Source organism: Cebus imitator, unplaced genomic scaffold, assembly GCF_001604975.1.
Source record: "Cebus imitator isolate Cc_AM_T3 unplaced genomic scaffold, Cebus_imitator-1.0 Scaffold400, whole genome shotgun sequence".
NCBI lineage: Eukaryota > Metazoa > Chordata > Mammalia > Primates > Cebidae > Cebus > Cebus imitator.
In genome coordinates this window covers 471,824-489,896 of record NW_016107715.1, presented here as the reverse complement: position 1 = coordinate 489,896, position 18,073 = coordinate 471,824, and the positions used below count along the sequence as shown (strand labels likewise).

The 18,073-nt window shown below is 34.8% G+C and overlaps 1 protein-coding gene across 1 annotated transcript in view; it reads left to right on the top strand.

Annotated features, from left to right (window-relative positions):
• Positions 1-18,073, top strand: part of TRDN (triadin) — a 310,496-nt gene that overhangs the window by 40,108 nt on the left and 252,315 nt on the right. Inside the window, exons 6-8 of the mRNA XM_037731458.1 lie at positions 5,683-5,714; positions 8,921-9,002; positions 14,815-14,874. Coding sequence (XP_037587386.1) covers positions 5,683-5,714; positions 8,921-9,002; positions 14,815-14,874 — 174 coding nt within the window. The remainder of the gene's footprint in view (positions 1-5,682; positions 5,715-8,920; positions 9,003-14,814; positions 14,875-18,073) is intronic.

The following is an 18,073-nucleotide window of genomic DNA, read 5'->3' as shown; positions in this document are numbered from 1 at the left end:
ACACTGTGATTTTAATTTATCATATCAAGCTAACTTTTATTTCTACTTGGTCCCTCAGTTTATTTTGTTTGATATTTTTCATCAGGAAAGAATGCAGCAGTTTATGGAGCTAAAGAATATGTCTTTAAACTGATAACCAGGCAATGAATACTTACCATGGTTTTAGGGCACAAGCTCTGACATGTTAGTTAAGATTTACCTTGAACTAAATTAACCTTGGATTTTTTCTGCATAAAAAAGATAGAAATTTATTTTATAAATATAATTAGAATACTGTATGCACTGTGACCTTGTATTGAATTTATATAGTAATATAGTGGAACATTACATTTGCTTAGAATAAACTTCCAGCCATAATTTAACACTTTTGGGGGTTACCAAATATCATTAAATTGTGACTCATATCAATGGCCCCTGGAGAACAGGTAGAATGAGTTAACCCCAATGGAGTAGTTGTGAGTACCAAGCAGAGTTCTCTAGTACAAGATAGCTTCAAGAATGTTGATTCTGTATCAGGGTGATGGTTTCAAATTAAAGTTTTTATAGGTCAAAATGATCTTGCAGAATACGCTCATATTTGAAGCTAAATCCGACAATGGATACCCACGGTCAGATGTAGAACCACATGTTAAATGATAAGAAATGTTAGCCAGTCTTCTCTAGCAGTCAACAGTCTGGGTAGCCTTTGTAATTATAAATAACTCTGTCTACATATGTTTTAAATAAAAGGTTATACATGGGCTAACTGCAAAGAATTAGAGAGACTGTTGTTATTTGTCATAAATAAAAGTTCTCAGTCATGATGATTAAAGAATGTTTCCTTTACCCATGGTAAATACTCAGATATGCTAATTAATAAGTAAACTAAGATCACAGTGTGTGAGTTTCATAAAGGGGGATATTACCATAATCTTTTCCTACTTTTAGAAAGGTCTTCAGTTAAATTATCTGGCTTAGAATCCAGCATTTAGAAAGGAGTCTTGACAAGCATGCATGCCAGTCAGAGTTTACAGGAACTGGTAATTAAATACAAAAATACAAGTTTTTAAAGAAACTTTTGGATTCAAGGGATATATGTACATGTTTCTTACTTGGGTATGTTGCATAATGATGGGGATTGAGCTCTTCTAGTGTACCCATCACCCAAATATTCAACATAATACCCAATGGTAATTTCTCAAGCCTCAGTCCCTATTTCAATCTCTGTCTTTTTTGGGATCCCTCTTGTCTGCTATTTCCATCTTTATGTCCGTGTTTACCCATTGTAAGTGAGAACATGCAATATTTGATTTTCTATTTCTGAGTTAGTTCACTTAGACCAATGGCCTCCAGCTCTATCCATCTTGCTGCAGAAGACATAATTCCATTCTTTTTTATGACTGCATAGTATTCCATGGTGAATATATACCATATTTTCTTTACCCAATCAACCACTGATGGACACAGGTTGGTTTCATGACTTTGCTACTGTGAATAGTGTTGTGATGAACACATGAGTGCTGGTGTCTTTTTTACATAACGATTTTTTTTCCCCTTTGAGCAGATACCTAATATTGGCATTGCTAGGTCAAACGGTAGTTTTATTTTTAGTTCTTTGAGCTATCCGCATACTGTTTTCCACAGAGGCTGAATAAATTTACATTGCCACTAACAGTGTATAAGTGTTCCCTTTTCTATGCATCCATGACATCTATTGTTTTTGACTTTTTAATAGTAACTGTTCTGAATGGTGTAAGATGATATCTCATTGTGGTTGTAAGCTGCATTTCTCTGATGATTACTGATGTTGAGCAATTTTTCATGTTTGTCAATAGAAAGATAAAAGTATTTAAAGATAGAAACCACAAAATGGCAAATATTACCAAGTTTACAGTTCATGGTAGAAAAAGAGCAGCATTATCACAAAGACTTCTGTATATCTTCAGATATCAGCATAGCAAAAGTAAGATGTAAAATTACTATCTTATGAAACTCAGGTGTATGGAAATTTCTGAAATTTCAAAATTTCATTATTTGGGAGATCAGAGCAAGTCAGAATAACTATTATTTTTGCTTTTTCTTTAGGCAGCAAGATGAGTTCTTTAGTTTTTTGCTGGTTTTTAAATTTTGTTTTTTCTTAGTTTTGCTTTTCTTACTATATGTGAAGAGCTTAGTCACATTGGCAATAGGACATGGTTTATGTATGGCCAATGTAGTGTCATTATTCCCTTAAGATATAAGTTCCTCATTAAAAATGCATCTTTAGCGTGCACATTTCTTAAATAAAATCTTAAGAATGTCACGAATTTCCTGAGTATTGTCTTAATTGGATAATCCCTTAGCATTTCATTTTAGACATCAACTAATTTAGGAGCCCATGTGGTTAATTAATTTTGATATTTGAAAAGGCTGAAGTTGTAGAATATGAAAAGCTCTGAGCCTTCTTATAAAATTCCCACCTGACTTTACACAGGTAACTAACAGACTTCTTTCATCCAATGTGTTCAAGCCCATATTAACAACTATTGCAGAAAATATCTTCATTTGTCTGTGTTCTTTGTCCTAATAACTGACGCCATCGGCCACCCAAATTATTCATGCTAAACATCTAGGAGCTGTCTTTGCCAGGGATGGTACTCAATCCTGACTGCAGTTTAGATCACCAGGATAGCTTTTAAAAACAGGTATCAATGTGCAGACTCCATCCTGAGGCCATTAATGTTTGAGAAGTAAGGTCAGTGTTTAAGCCTAGCTGCCCTAATGATTCAAATGAGTAGCCAGTGTTAAAATCACTGTCTACTGAACTCATGGATTAGAGTTCAAGTATATTCCGCAGTGGTTTCCTTTAGCCAGCCAGTGTTTTAGATAACCAGCAACCGGTGCTTTTAAATAGGGCCTATACTCTGTGTGTACCAGTCTCCACCACTCTCTCTTAACGCCACTGGGGTACATTTAATTTACCCACCTCATCTATGAAGGCTTTTGAATTCTAGTTCCTGCCATAGACTTCTTGGTTCCCCCCGCCCCCTCTTTCTTTCTTTCTTGTTTTTGAGACGGAATCTCACTCTGTCGCCCAGGCTGGAGTGCAGTGGTTGATCCTGGCTCACTGAAACCTCCGCCACCCAGGTTCAAGCGATTCTCCTGTCTGAGTCTCCTGAGTAGCTGAGATTACAGGCGCATGCCACCATGCCTGGCTAACTTTTGTATTTTCAGTAGAAACAGGGTTTTACCATGTTGGTCAGGCTGGTCTTGAACTCCTGACACCATGATCCACCTGCCTCGGCCTCCCAAAGTGCTGATTGCAGGTGTGAGCAACTGCACCGGGCCTTCTTGCTTTCTTTCAACACCAAAGCTTGGTCCCTGATATAGACCTCTTGGTATCTTTCAACACTAGAGCTCAATCCTACTTGGCCCTTCATTACTATAATTTAGTCTACTTTCTCTCTTCTCCAACTGCTATCATCTCCACAATCATCTCTCAATTAAATTGTGGCAGTCACTTCTTAACTGACTTCCCAGCATTAATCCATCAGGTCCCTGCTAATCAAGTCACTTACGGCCTTAAATCCATTCACTAGTGCCCCGGTGCTAAGAGATAAAAGTGACATTTTCTAACCTGGCATATAAAACTTTCCTCGTATGATCACTGCTACCCCTACAACGTTCCAGCTTCATAGTTTATCATGTCTTCCCTGTTCTGCTACGTTCTTACCAAAATTCCCACGGATACAACATCCCCCTCCCTGCCACCCTTAGCACTCCAGACCCCACTGATGTCCACTGTACTGCAGGCAGTCTGAGCTGTTGAATAGTCCCTAAGCAGGCATGATCACTGCCTCGTAACTGTGCCCTCCTGTATGCTGTCTTCTCCTTTGCCATCAGGCCTTTCCTGTGTAGTCTCTCCTGCTTATTTCTTTGACTCTCAGATGAAATGTCAGTTCCTTTAAGAAGTCCACACTGCTGTTCCTCACTGGGGGCATTTAAGCACTTTCTCCATGCTGTTATACCCCAGCTTTTGCTCTTCCAAGCACTTTGACAGCATATTTTAATTGTGGGTATATGTCTATCTAACTAACTGAGGTAGGCAACTATGTCTTCATGTATGTTCTAGGTCAGACTTGTAACTCCTTTTATGATTCTGTTTCCCATGAGAAAAGGGATTCAGGCTCATAGTCTCTCAGGTTTTCACCAGCTCTAAATCTGTGCTTATACCAAATTAAAAATCATTACAATATCTAACAAAGGACCCAACTCACTCAATAAATATTGAAATAATGATTTAATTTGTGAATGAAGTAGTCTTCTGTTTTGTTAACCTCTACTGGATTCCTATAAACAACTTTGCATTTGACATTTCTGTGTGCGTGTGCGTGTGTGTGTGTGTGTGCGTGTGTATGTATATATATATATATATATATATGTATATACACACATATATGCACACATTTAGCTTTAATTAAACCATTGTAATTTAAGTTGGATTTATTTGATCAGTGGCAACAAACAATTTAATAGTAAAAAAGAAACTTTCTATAATATGTAATCTGAAAACACCCACACCAAAACACAAAAATTATAATAATACAGATAAATATGAATAATTTGGAAAATGCAAAAAAAGAGGAATCCCACTTCACAATCCAATTATCTGAAGAAAATTATAATGTATTTCTAATTTTCCTCTAGCTTTTTCCCCCATGTATTTGTTTGTTTACTGTATATTGCCTTTTTTTTTTGCAATTATGAATTTTATTTTTGATACTAGGTAACATTTGGGCTTCTATTTAACTATTAAACATGTCAGTTTACTTGTAGAACAGAATCAATCAGGAACCCAGTGGTAAACATATAACTAAATATGTAGACTGTTTTCAAGAAGTCTCCTAGACAATAGGAGAGCCTGGTAGGCAGGCAGAAGAGTAGGTTTCTGCTACATCCACCTGGATTGTCTGGTGGTTGGGTGAAAATGTGACCTCAGAAATGGGGAAGAAGTTTACTTAACAGAAAGGTATGCCAGACAGACAGCATATGATCAGCTTCAGAGTGGGCTAGACAGCAGGAATACAGTGTATTCTGGCAGGCAGGTAATATAAATGGAAAAAGTGGCCACAGCCACCATGATAATTCACATCAATTTATTTATGGTACCTACTTTGTGCCAAACACCATGCTGGGCACTAAAAATTCCGTGATAAATAAGATCCAGTTAATGATGGATTTGCAAAAGTAAATACACAATTATAACACTGTGTGGTAAATATTTCAGAGAAGTCCTAAAGGAGAGATGCAGTTTGGAATTTGGCAACCTCAGTTGCAGAGTAAGTCTGACTGCAGTTTTCTGAAAGGATCTCAGAGGAATTAGTGGCTTGTGGTTCAGTTTTGGACTCTGAAACTTAACAGGGAAGACATGAAAGCTAACCTGAGGTTAGGCCTCAGGGAACCAGGTGGGAACTCGACAGAAGTCTAGTTTTTAGTATTAATATTAATATTAGCCGTAATATTACCTTATTGAGGCTAGATGTCCAAAGTCAAGTTTTCCACAGGATGAGTTTCTTTTGAGGGCTGTGATGAAGAATCTGTTCCATGCTTCTCTCCTGGCCTCTGGAGGTGTGCAGGCAAGCTTTGGGGCCTTGTAGGTGAAGCTCTCCATTTCCTGCCTTCATCTTCAAGTGATGCTCTCCCTGTGTCTCTGTCTTTTCACAGGCTATGCATTCCCTCTGTGCATATCCTTATCTGTGTGCAAATTTCCCTTTTTATAAGGACATCAGCCCTACTGGATTAGGGACTAGCCTCATGATGTAATCTTGGATTGTCTCTGTAAAAACCTTATTTCCAAATAAAGTCACATTCTTTGGTTCTGGGGGTAATGACTTCAACACATCTTTTTGGGGAGACACAATTCAATCCATAACAATATCACACACACACACACACATACACACACACACACAAATCAGAGGGATGTTTTTAAAAAGGGTGATTCAGAATGATAACACTGATTTGCCTAGAACTCCTTCAGTTTTGGGGAAACAATTGCAGGACTGGAATCATAGGCCAACAAGGGATTTAGCTGATGGTGAGGCTCAAAAGTCAGAAAGCAGACCATTAAAATGTATTTACATATCCTGAAGCCCTTTATAAAAATGCTCTTAATGTCCACAGATTCATTTAGTCATCCTGTACTGCTTAAACTTTTACTTTTGTCCTCTCTCAGCTACACTCAATTAACTCCTTAAAGTACAAAATATTTTTTCTTTTCCTCTCTGCAATCATGAAAGATAAACCTGGATAAGGAAACCAGAAGAGTGTGCACAAAACTATACGTCACAGCGTCCATGGTGAATGTTCACTTATGAGAGTGATTATAGTTCTTACTACGGCTATGTAGCCCCAGGCGAAGAGGAAATTGTTCATGCAATTAAACTGAACTTGAAATTAAAACTAATATTTTAGAATTATAAAATCTATTTTGTGATGTTACACATAAGTATCATATTAGCTTTACATCTTTGGGTAATTTGCCAAATCTTCACTTTAATAAGTAAATAAAAGTGCTTTTATTATGTAAAAGAAAGTATGTACACTATTGAAAGGTAGATAATGTGCTTCGAGAATTCCATCAGCAAGTTTTGGCTCATAAGAACAAGTTTAAAGTCTGCACAGAACGTGGGACAGACCTGGCACCATAGTTTTGAAGAAAGAGTACTGGTTTAGCAATTAGATGACTACATTCTTTTCCCAGTCTGTCATGAACTCTTATTAGCATGTGTATTGTTATCCATGGACAAAGGAGTTCAGGGTAGGGTTACCTCTTATATTCCTATTAGCTCTGAAATTGTGCACTTGTGTTAAAGTTAAAATTATAAATTCTTACTTTAGGAAAAATGAATAATATAATATTTAAGAAGCTTTTTAACTCAATATTGCATTTCTATTAGGTTCATGATTGTCTCTTAAAAAGCATAGAGATCATTTTGGCTTACCACGAAACTGAATTTCTACAAATTAGTTACCAAAACTAAAACTAAAAAAAAAAAAAACAAAAAAAAGAACAACAAAAAAAAAACATAAACACAGAGACATACACATTAACCAGGAGATCGGGCTTTTTTTTCTTAATGGTGGCTGAAACAGAATTTTTTTTTTAAGGGAAGATGAATGTGTATCATGTTCTTTCATTTAAAAAATTACAAATTAAAACATAAATATATATGAATTTTATGAAGCTTTTAGAAATGTTCATCTACTTAAGGCCTATGGACTATGTTAGTTCTAATACCCACACCCCCCAAAAAAGCATAAGAAATATGAAAATGAGAGGAATTAGTTAAAAGAAAAAACAGCAAAATTTATTACAGGTAATGATGCTCCTCAAAGTTTTTTTTTTATTAATGAAAAGGTGTAATGCTTACCTGCTTATCCATCTGATTTTTTTGGTTGGGTACTCAAGATTAGTCCTATGCAGTAGTCTAAAGCTAAGTATGTTTTAGAGTTTTGGTTAAATTTATTTGTTAACTATCAATTGAGGAATGTAGTAGCCTATATGAATCAGCACTTTAAAAATTTTGGCATTACAATTTCTGATTTTCAAAATTAAAACAAGATGATCAAATAAAGAACTCTGGCAACCTGATTCCCATTATTTGGCCTTAAGGAGGTGTTTTTCCCTGTAAAAAAAAAAAAAAAAAAAAAAAAAAAAAAANAAAAAAAAAAAAAAAAAAAAAAAAAAAAGACACACACGCACATATACAGGGTCACATTATAAGCGCTGATATACTTGAGAAAAAGACATAGTCTGCCTGGCAGCTGCCAGGGTCAAAAACAAAAGCACAGAGCACAGCTTGGGAGGGCTGGAAAGGGGCCAGATGGGAGGGTGAGAGATGTGCTTGGGTCCAGTTGAGCTAAATGTTCTGGGCAGGGAAAGGTCAGAGTCTGGGCAAGGCCAGGAACAGCAGGACCATGCCAACTCAGATGCCAGACATCAGGGTCATTCCAACTGGTGGATTCCATTTGTTTTTAATTATCAGCATACTGAAGGGACTTTTGCTTCTTGTAAATAGGATGACAAACAAATTAAACTCTAGCAGGTGCAAGAAGCTTATTCTGTCCTGAGCTAAAAACTGTCCTGGCTGAGATATAACTTGCCAAACAGGGCTGGTGACAAGGAGGTACCCTTCTTCCCTATGAAAACTCCTGGCTGTGGGCTCTAAGCAAAGAGATGCACAGGCAAATGCAACTGTTGTATCAGGTCATTTTTATTTTAGAGTGATTACTGAGGCAGTTACTGATAGTTGCCTTGCTGTGTTGAAAGTCGTTTCAAAACTTGGTATTTGAGCACCGTCTTGCCAAAATTTGAAGTTTCTGTCCAAGAAGCATCAGTGGCTGTCTGCCATTATGAACAGCTCCCTAGGGCCCAAGGGTCCAGCTGCTTCACTAAGAAGTGTGATGCCATTTCTGAGGGGGATAATAAAATGCTAGCCTACAGTACAGGGTCTGTAAATCAACACTTCAACTAGGAGGAACTAGATTTCTCCCTAGGGTAACAGGAATGAGGCATTACTATGCTAATTTGAGTCCAAATTCAGTCCCTTCCCTCTCTGATTTTGTGTTAATTCTCCCGTTTATGCCTGTGCACACGTCAATCTGAAAATACTTTAGTGGAATGGACAACCAGCTGTCCAAGGTGGGTGAGTTCCCATTCCTTACAGAGGCAGAGACACAGATTAGGTTTTCCCCGGGGGGGTCTTTCCAGTCAGGACTCTGAAAGCACAGCTTATCTCACACAAACTTGGTTCCCCCCAGAGAAACTTTAAAAGATGCGTTGCTTTTGCCAAGATTTTCTGTTGGTTTTTTGCTTAATTAATAGGGATTCAACTGAACCAAAATAAACCATTTGTGGTCCATATGAATAGTGATTTATTTCCTCACCTTATTTTGTGAGGTATTTATATTGAATTTAGGAGCTCAGAAACACCTAAAAGAACCATTAGATGTGGAAAAAAACAACATCTCAATGTTTCAAGGTGAGTTTTTTTCCTCCTTTTTCTCAGTAGATTTTAATTATATGAGAAACTTTAATGAATTGTCAAAAATTTTCACATAATGGAAGCAAGCAGTACCTATTATAGCTGTACCACATCATCCATAAACAAAATTTAACAGAAGATAAAACTAGCTCTTAGAATATTTCAGAATTTCACTAATTCAAAAATATTACAAAAAGTCTACCATGTGAATGGGACAATGTGATGACCTGGAAATGAAAAAAAAAATAAAATAAAATAAATATGGTGTAGCCCTTAGGATTTCATTTACTGAGCAGTCAAGAGATATGAACAATATCAAGATTATTATTAAATTGCTAAAATAGAATTATGTACATGGTGCAATTGGTGTATGGAATAAATAGAGATCAAAGAAAACATTACAGAGAAGGAGGCATTTGAACCAAGATGAAAGAGTGCATGGAATAGTGAAAGGAAAATGAATAAACGTGGGTGCGGTAATTCTAGTTGGAAGACACATACAGGCAGAGACACAAAGGCATCATGAAGGCATGTGGTGTGCTTGTGGAATTAGTGGCATTTAGTTATAATGAGAATGTAAAGTTCAAGGAGAAATTCTTTGTAGATGACATTGCGTTGGTAAACATGGGGTCAGTAAGCAAATGTCAAATCGCTAGAGCAGTAAAGTATTTTTATATTTGATATAGCACCTACTATGTGACAGATTTCATGTTAAGTAATGAGGAGGCACTAATATTTGCAACAGAGGAGTGAATGATATCAGATTTTTGTGTTAGAAAGCTTATGATGAAACATAAAAATCTAAACATTCAAAAGAAAAGTCAGGATATCATAATATTATGATAGTTATAATAATATGCGAAAGAGAGACACCCTGCTTCAACTTCTGAATTGTTACTTGGTCTCTTCCCCTTTGCCCTCCTAGTCTCTTACTAGGCTAATTTCTTCTCATTTCTCACACTCTTACATGTCATTTCTGCCAAGGGCCCTTCCCCTAACAAACAGATTAGATTAGGTCATTTTATACATCAACATTCCACCCCGCATATTATCTTCATAACAATTTGACTCCCTGCAGTTACCTATCTTTGTAATTATTTGCTTAGCATCCACTAGCCATTAGCTTATTGACATCATGGAGACAGGAATGAACTCTATCTTGTTTAGCAGAGTCTTTAGCACATAGCAGGTGTTATTCCCATATTCTTGTGTAAATAAATGATAGGGAGAATAATATTGGATAAAAGAAAATGAATACGAGAAATATTTAAAAAGCATGATTGAAAGAGCTTGGTGAATGAATGAAAAGGAAAAATAAAAGAGAAAGACAAATTGGGATGAGTCTCATGTTTCTAGCGTGGATAATGAATCAGAATTATGACTAAGGCATGGGGTAAGATTATGACTTAAATTTTAGCCCAGTTGTAATAATTGATGGGATTACTGCTCATATTAAATTAAATTTTATTTTTGTTGAAAAGATTTTGTATTTTCTAGTCTTATTTCAGTATATTTTTAAAAACTTTTAGTGTGGAATGTTTCTGTAGAAGATTAACACATACTATTTAGGTTGATTGTTCTTTGCTTCAAGATCAGAAAATTGTATCTCTGTATATTTGTCCTCATATTTCTGGCATTCATCCAATATCAAAGCCAGGCTCCTTTGGCATATAGCATGATAATTTTTTAAAAAATGTTCAATTCTTTAAATTAAAGATTTGGAAAAGCTGACGGGTATTCTTATCTTTGCAATCAGACTTGGTTTGGGCACTAACTAGTTTGTGCTTAGATATGAAATAAAAATAGGACTAAGAAATAAATCTATAATTATCTTGAAGTTTAAACCTCTAACTATATAAAATCTCAATCTAGTTAAAGGAAGATTTCTAAAAGTAGCAAATAAGTTTTTGACATCAAAAACTGCCAGGCAATCATCTCCTCATTTATTCTTGTTATTTAAATGAAAAGTATTTATTTGTTTCTTTTCAGTTACACACAAAGAAAAAGAAAAAGAAAAAGTAAGAGAAAAAGAAAAACCTGAAAAAAAAGGTATGAAGTTATTCTTATTACTGTTATTATCTTATTATTGTTATTATCTTATAATTCTTATTACTGTCTTACTACACTGAGTCCTTTCCCACTGACTTCCTGCTCTTTACATTCAGATTTTAGATGACCATGTATTTTCACAAATTAAATTAGGATTATTTTCTCAGAATAGAATCTAAAAAAAGGACTTTCTGGATTGAGAGAAATAAAATACTTAAGACTGTTGAATTCAGTTACCACTTTACTTTCCAGAAATGTTATGTCAATTTTTCTTCTGGAAGTTTTGAGACTGCCTTAGCCAGCAATGAGGATATTAGAGGACATTATATTAGAAATACTTGACAGTTTGATAGGTAAGAAAGTAGATCTCATTATTGTAGCTTGCATATTTTGATTATCTGTTAGGCTGCTTTAAATTCTAATTGTTATTTATTTATGTAGAATAGATATTAAGATCTAATGGCTCAACACATAAAGATACTTTGTGAAAACCTTCCTCTTACCTTGCTCCCAGCTTCCTGGTTCCCGTTTTATGCCAAACCCACATATTCACAGTAAATCACTCATGCCAATTTTACATGCATACTTCCAGAGCTGTGTTATGTGTTTTCCAGATAATACATGTCCTTTTCCTTCCCTACTTTTACATAAAATCTAGTATATCCTATAATCCAACTTCTACAATTTAACAATACATTCTAGAAATCTTTTCATATCACTATTTTCCTCATTCTCTTTAAAAAGCTTCATGGTGTTTAAAGGAGAATATGCTCTTCTACTGTATTTTTTCCCGATAATCTAGTTTATTGTTACAGATAATTTTATTTTTTATTTTATTCATTAAATTCTTCAGTTTTAGGATTTCTCTTTGGCTCTTTCTTATGATATCTATCTCTTTACGGAATTTCTCATTCATATCATGGGTTATTTTTCTCCTTCCTTTGTATTGTTTATTTGTGCTCTTTTTTCTGAGTTTTCTTAAGATTATCATTTTGAACAGGAATTTCGTAGATCTCCCTTTTCTAGAAGACTGTTACTGGAGTGTTATTGTGTTCCTTTGAATGTGTCATGTTTTCTTAGTTTTTCTTAAATTTTACTTTAAGTCATGGGGTACACGCACAGGGATGTTACATAACTATACATGAGCCAGGTGGTTTGCTGTACCTATCAAGCCATCATCTAAGTTTTAAGCTTTGCATACATTAGGTATTTGTCCTAATTCTCTCCCTTCCCTTGCTCCTAACCCCCTGACAAGCCCTGGTGTGTGATACTCCCCCCGAGTCTATGTGTTCTCAATGTTCAACTCCCACTTATGAGAGAGAACATGCAGTGTTTGGTTTTTTGTTCCTGTGTTAATTTGCTGAGAATGATGGTTTCCAGCTTCATCGAAGTCCCTGCAAAGTATTAACTGCTAACTATTTATAGGTGGAAAGAGTCAAATATGGTTTTTAGTGATGTATAAATCTTTGTGTGTAACTGTTCACACTCACTGTCCGTTTCGCCAAATGATGTGTGTGTGTGGGTGTGTGTGTGTGTGTGTTTTGGGTATGTGTACCCCTTAGCCTATAACTTCTTTTCAAATATTTTTCTGAGTTTGTTTCACAGTTAATGTTATGCTTTCTGTCCATGTGAATGGCCGTGTGTGAGTTCATATATGTTTAGATTCTTGAATTTTTAGGTGGTTATGTATGTTTATATTATCTTGTCTTGTTTCTGGCTTTGAATTCTCATTCAAGAATCAATTCAATAGCCACTAATATTTTCCTCAACTTTAAAACAGATTTTTTTGTGTGTTTGTATTGTTTTTTTTTTTAAGACAGAGTCTCACTCTGCCACCCAGGCTGGAATGCAGTGGTGCGACCTCGGCTCACTGCAACCTCTGCCTCCGGGGTTCAAGGATCCTCATGGCTCAGCATCCCTAGTAGCTAGAACTACAAACATACGCCACCACACCCGGCTAATTTTTGTATTTTTAGTAGAGATGGGGTTTTGCCATATTGGCTAGGCTGGTCTCAAACTCCTGACCTCAAGTGATTTGCTCACCTCAACCTCCCAAAGTGCTGGGATTACGGGTGTGAGGCACAGTGCCCAGTCAAAAAAGATTGTTTTATATTATAAATTTAACTTTAATTCCTCAAAAATCCACTTCAATGTATGATGTGAAGTAAGATTGTAACTTAATTTTTGCTATTGTTTTAGAGTGGATTGTGTCTAGGATAACTGGGCTAGACTTCAGCTGATTTAGGCATCCAGAGTATGCATAGTCTGTTGAACTTTTTTGTTTTGTTAAACATTCCAGTTAGGTAGAACGTGTTATGACATTTAGTAATCAGATCCACTGAAACATGTTTATATATTATTTATGGTATATTTACACTTGAAAATATCAAAATCTCATAAAATCACCATCAAAAAACTCACTTATGTAACCAAAATCACCTGTACCCTAATAACCTATGGAAAAAAAGAAAATTTCAATTAAATAGTTGTAATTTTTCTTCATGTTTACTTTGTGGCAATTTCCATGAACTTCAATATAGCCACCTCCTGTCTCTGTTCTAGAAATAGGTGACCATTTCCTGCCTGCTGTTGGGTTAAGGAAACTTATTAGCACCAGGTTCTGCATATTCTGACTCAATGAAATAATCTGCTATTTCTTGTGATTTTTTTTCAAACTTCACAGTAGCTAAATGTTTTCTGTTAAAAAAAAAGTTGGGATTTTTTTTTTGCCCTTAAATTATAAGTGCTGCAAAAAAATGTATTCAAATTGAAAAGCAGAAATAAAATGCTGCATTATAAGTGCTTTTTTATTTACTGTATGCCAATTAAAGGATGTTTCTATTTTAGGAGATATGTTATTATAATATAGTCCTGCGACCTTGTGTGCACAGTGCCCTGCTTAGCCTAGCATAATGCTGCTTCTGTTAACATTGCCTAAGCTATTACCCATAATCCCAAGTGGTAGTGGAGGTGGCTGTGGGCAGGTGTGAGTGGTGGAGAGGCTGAAACTCTGGAGGAGGAGGCACCTGCTCTCTCAGCAGCTCTGCATCTATCAAGGGCACTTGGTCTTCAACTGAACATTAGGCTTGCTGAGGCTTAAATCATCTTTCCAAGATTCTGAAGGACACTATTCATCAACTGTATTTAAAAACAATAGATTTCTGAATACATATTTTAAGCATTTTTCAATGATGTAAGTAAAGCTGATTTATATTATTACTATTCTTCTTATATAGTTGTAGAAATGGAAATATGTGGAACTAATTTTTCCTCTAGTAATTCAATATCCAGACTTTATTAACTACTTAATTAAATCTCATATTTTACTATTTAATTTTCATAGTTTAATTACCATTGTTATTCTTGAAAAAATAGTGTGTAAATATTGAAAAATGTATGGTGATTTGGAAAACTACCAAACCACACAATTTAATATATTTGAAATTTAAAAATAAACATAATGATATTTTTTGACAAATTCTTATAAAATGTTTTCACTCTCAGTTTGTCTTCCCTGAAAGCTTTATCTATTTGAAATAATAACTTGAAAAAGAGTGGAACTGATTTTCAAAGTGCTTTCTACGTCTTAATGCCTACACCTTTACATTGGTACCTCTTTATTTCTGAATTAGACTTATTAATGTGATAAATTTTCAAAATATTACATATTAGATATTAGCGCTTATGAAATTGAGGTCAAAAGAAAGCTTGGTTTTGAAATCTATTAAAATGTGTACTAATGTAAAATTTTCTGTTTAAGCAACTCACAAGGAAAAAATTGAGAAAAAAGAAAAACCAGAAACAAAGACAGTGGCAAAAGGTAACTTTTCAATTTATTATTTCCATAACTGAATATTTTGAAAGATTAATTTTTGGGTAATGGATAGTTGTATATTTGTAAACTTTTATTATTTTATTTACATTAAAAAGTTAATTTGGTCTTACATTAAAATTTAATATCTAAAAGAAAAATTAAACTGAATACTTATAATAATAGAGAATCTCAAAATGTGAGAGGAAAATGAAGAGCTTCACCATATGTGGTAGATAGTATTTTGAGCCCCATAACGCTCATTCACCCCTTGGTGTCATCCCTGTGGTTCTGTTACATTACATGGCAAAAATTATTGTTGCAGAAGTAGTGAAGATTGATCTAAAATAGGGAGGTTCTCCTGGATTTTCCAAGTGGGCTCAATGTAATACCATGAGTCTTTAAAAGCAGAGAGATTCCTTGCCTCGAACATTTACTATTTCTTTGCATTGGGAGCATTCCAAATTCACTCTCTAGATATTTTAAAATATATAATAAATTATTGTTAACTATACTCATTTTATTTTGTTACTGAGCACCAAGAACATATATTGAGGAAAGGACAGTCTCTTCAATAAATTGTAATAGGAAAGCTGGATATGCAAAAGAATGAAAGTAGACCTCTACCTTTCACCATATAAAAAATTAATTCAAAATGAATTAAAGACTTAAATGTAGGTCATGAAACTACTTGAAAAAAACATTGGGGAAATGCTTCAGAACATTGGTATGTGCAAAGATTTCTTGAGTAAGACCTCAAAAGCACAGACAATCAAAGCAAAAATAGTCAAATGGACAACTTCTGCATAGTAAATGATTTTCTTGTATCAAAAAGAAAGGGTTGGCTGGGCATGGTGGCTCACACTTGTAATCCCAGCACTTTGTGAGGCTGAGGCAGGTGAATCACTTGAGGTCTAGAGTTCATAACCAGCCTGGCCAACATAGTGAAACGCTGTCACTTCTAAAAATTCAAAAATTAGCCAGGTGTGGTTACGCACATTTGTAATCCCAGCTACTTGGGAGGCTGAGGCAGGAGAATCCCTTGAACCCTGGTGGTGGAAGTTGCGGTGAGCCAAGATCTTGCCCCTGGACTGTAGCCTTGGCAACAGAGAGAGACTCTGTCTAAAAAAAATAAAAAGGTCATGCATAAATCTTCGTCAATATTTTCAAAGTTTGAGAACTGAGAGTACCTTAATAATAACCCAAATATATTTATTAGTATATCACTTTAATATTATATATTTTGGCATATTGAATAACAAAGTTTTTCTGAATTACATTTAGATAAATTTAATTTCTCCATTAGTAGAAAAAAATGGATTCTAATCAGTAATTTAATCTTATTCCTTATATTTAAATTGCTCATGTTTTAAAATATAGGTCTTATGTAGCCAGAAGCCTCAATTCAGTATTTTTAAGAAACTACCCACTTATGTAAAAATTAGAAGTTACTTTTAAGATTTAGTTTGATTATCTACTAAATGTAAATAATGAAATATTTGCAGCAGATATAGTTTTAATAAATTTTCCATTAGATAACTAAACATTTTATAAAGCAAATATAAACTACAAATTGAACCATTTTTAGAAGGTAACATGAATTTACTTTCAAGATTAAATTAGAATAAATAAACGTAATTTTATTTTGTTTCTCCTGTTTCATAAATGCAAATGAAAATAAATTTGGTATATCTATTTAATTTATTTCATTACATATATATGAAATCATATTTGATAGCTGTATGAAACCTAGTAGACATTTTTAAGATCATATAAATTAATTACCTAGTTTAACATATGAAGAAAGTGAACTCTAGAGAGAGAGAAAAAATTTTTTGCCAGATCATAAAACTAGTATGTGATTGGGTTAAGACAAAAATCCAGGTGAAGTGAGTATAAATTGAGTTTTCTTTATAAAAATAATTAAATGCAGGTCTTCAAGCATCACTTTGTTTTTCAAAAAATTTGCTAAATACTGTATTAGTTATTTATTGCTTTGTAAAGCATTACCATGAAATTTGAGGCTTAAATCAATGCACATTTATTATCACACAGTTTCTGTGGATCAAGAATCTGGGCATGGCTTAGCTTAGGCCTCTGTTTCACAATCTCACAAGGTGGAACAGACTGTTAATTAGGACTTCAGTCCCATCTGAGGGTTCAACTGAGGAAGGATCATTTTCAAGTTCACTATATGGTTGTTGGTGAGATTCACTTCCTCAAGGACTCTTAGCCAATCAGTTCTTAGCTGGATGTTGGCCGGGGAACATCTTCAGTTCCTTGACACATGAGTCTCATGAACATGACAGCTGGCTTCATTAAACCTAATGTGAGAGAAACAGTCAGGATGACTGAAATTACAATCTTATCTAAACTAATCATTGAAGTCACATTCAATCACTTTTGCCATACACTGTGGGTTAGCAGCAAATTCCTAGGCCAACCCATATTGAAGGGAAGATGATTGCACAAGGATATGAATGCCACAAGTTGGAAATCGTTGGGGGCCATCTTGAGTCAGCTTGCCATAAAGACTTTCCATTTACATCATTATTCTAGGGGAGATACACACACACATAGACATTCACACACAAGCATACATATATGTATGCATATGTATATATAAATATATATATCTGTTTCTAACATGTATATGTATATGTGTGTATACATGCTTGTATACAATATATATTTTTAATTTTATTTTATATGTGTATGTATTATGTTAGTTATAAGAAATTAATAGGAAGTGTTCTTTATATAATAGGTGATTTCTGGTAAAACAAAATAAGATTAAAAAGGCATAAGCCTTCTATGTGACATTAAAGATAGAAAAAATTATGAAGTACCTTTGAAAGGTGTGACCTGTTAAAGTAGAACAGCCCTTTGAAGAGCTGTGATTTCCAGAGGCACTTACATACAATGCAGCATGTTTCTTGCTCTGTTGCAAGTACTGCTTGCTGAAGGGCAGCCATTGGTTAGAACATTTCAGGGATTCCTCCTGGGGAAGAGTAGACCTTTAATGTCTACCTTAATACAGGTATAGGACCCCATAGTCATTGAGAAAGCTAACCTATTTATGCAATTCATTAAAAGTAGCAGACACAGGGAAGAAGAAGAAGACCATAATGAATAGAGAAGTTGAGTGCGGTGAGCCAAATTTGGGTCAGGCTAATTGATGTCAAAGTCAGTGTAACCTTCAGACCTT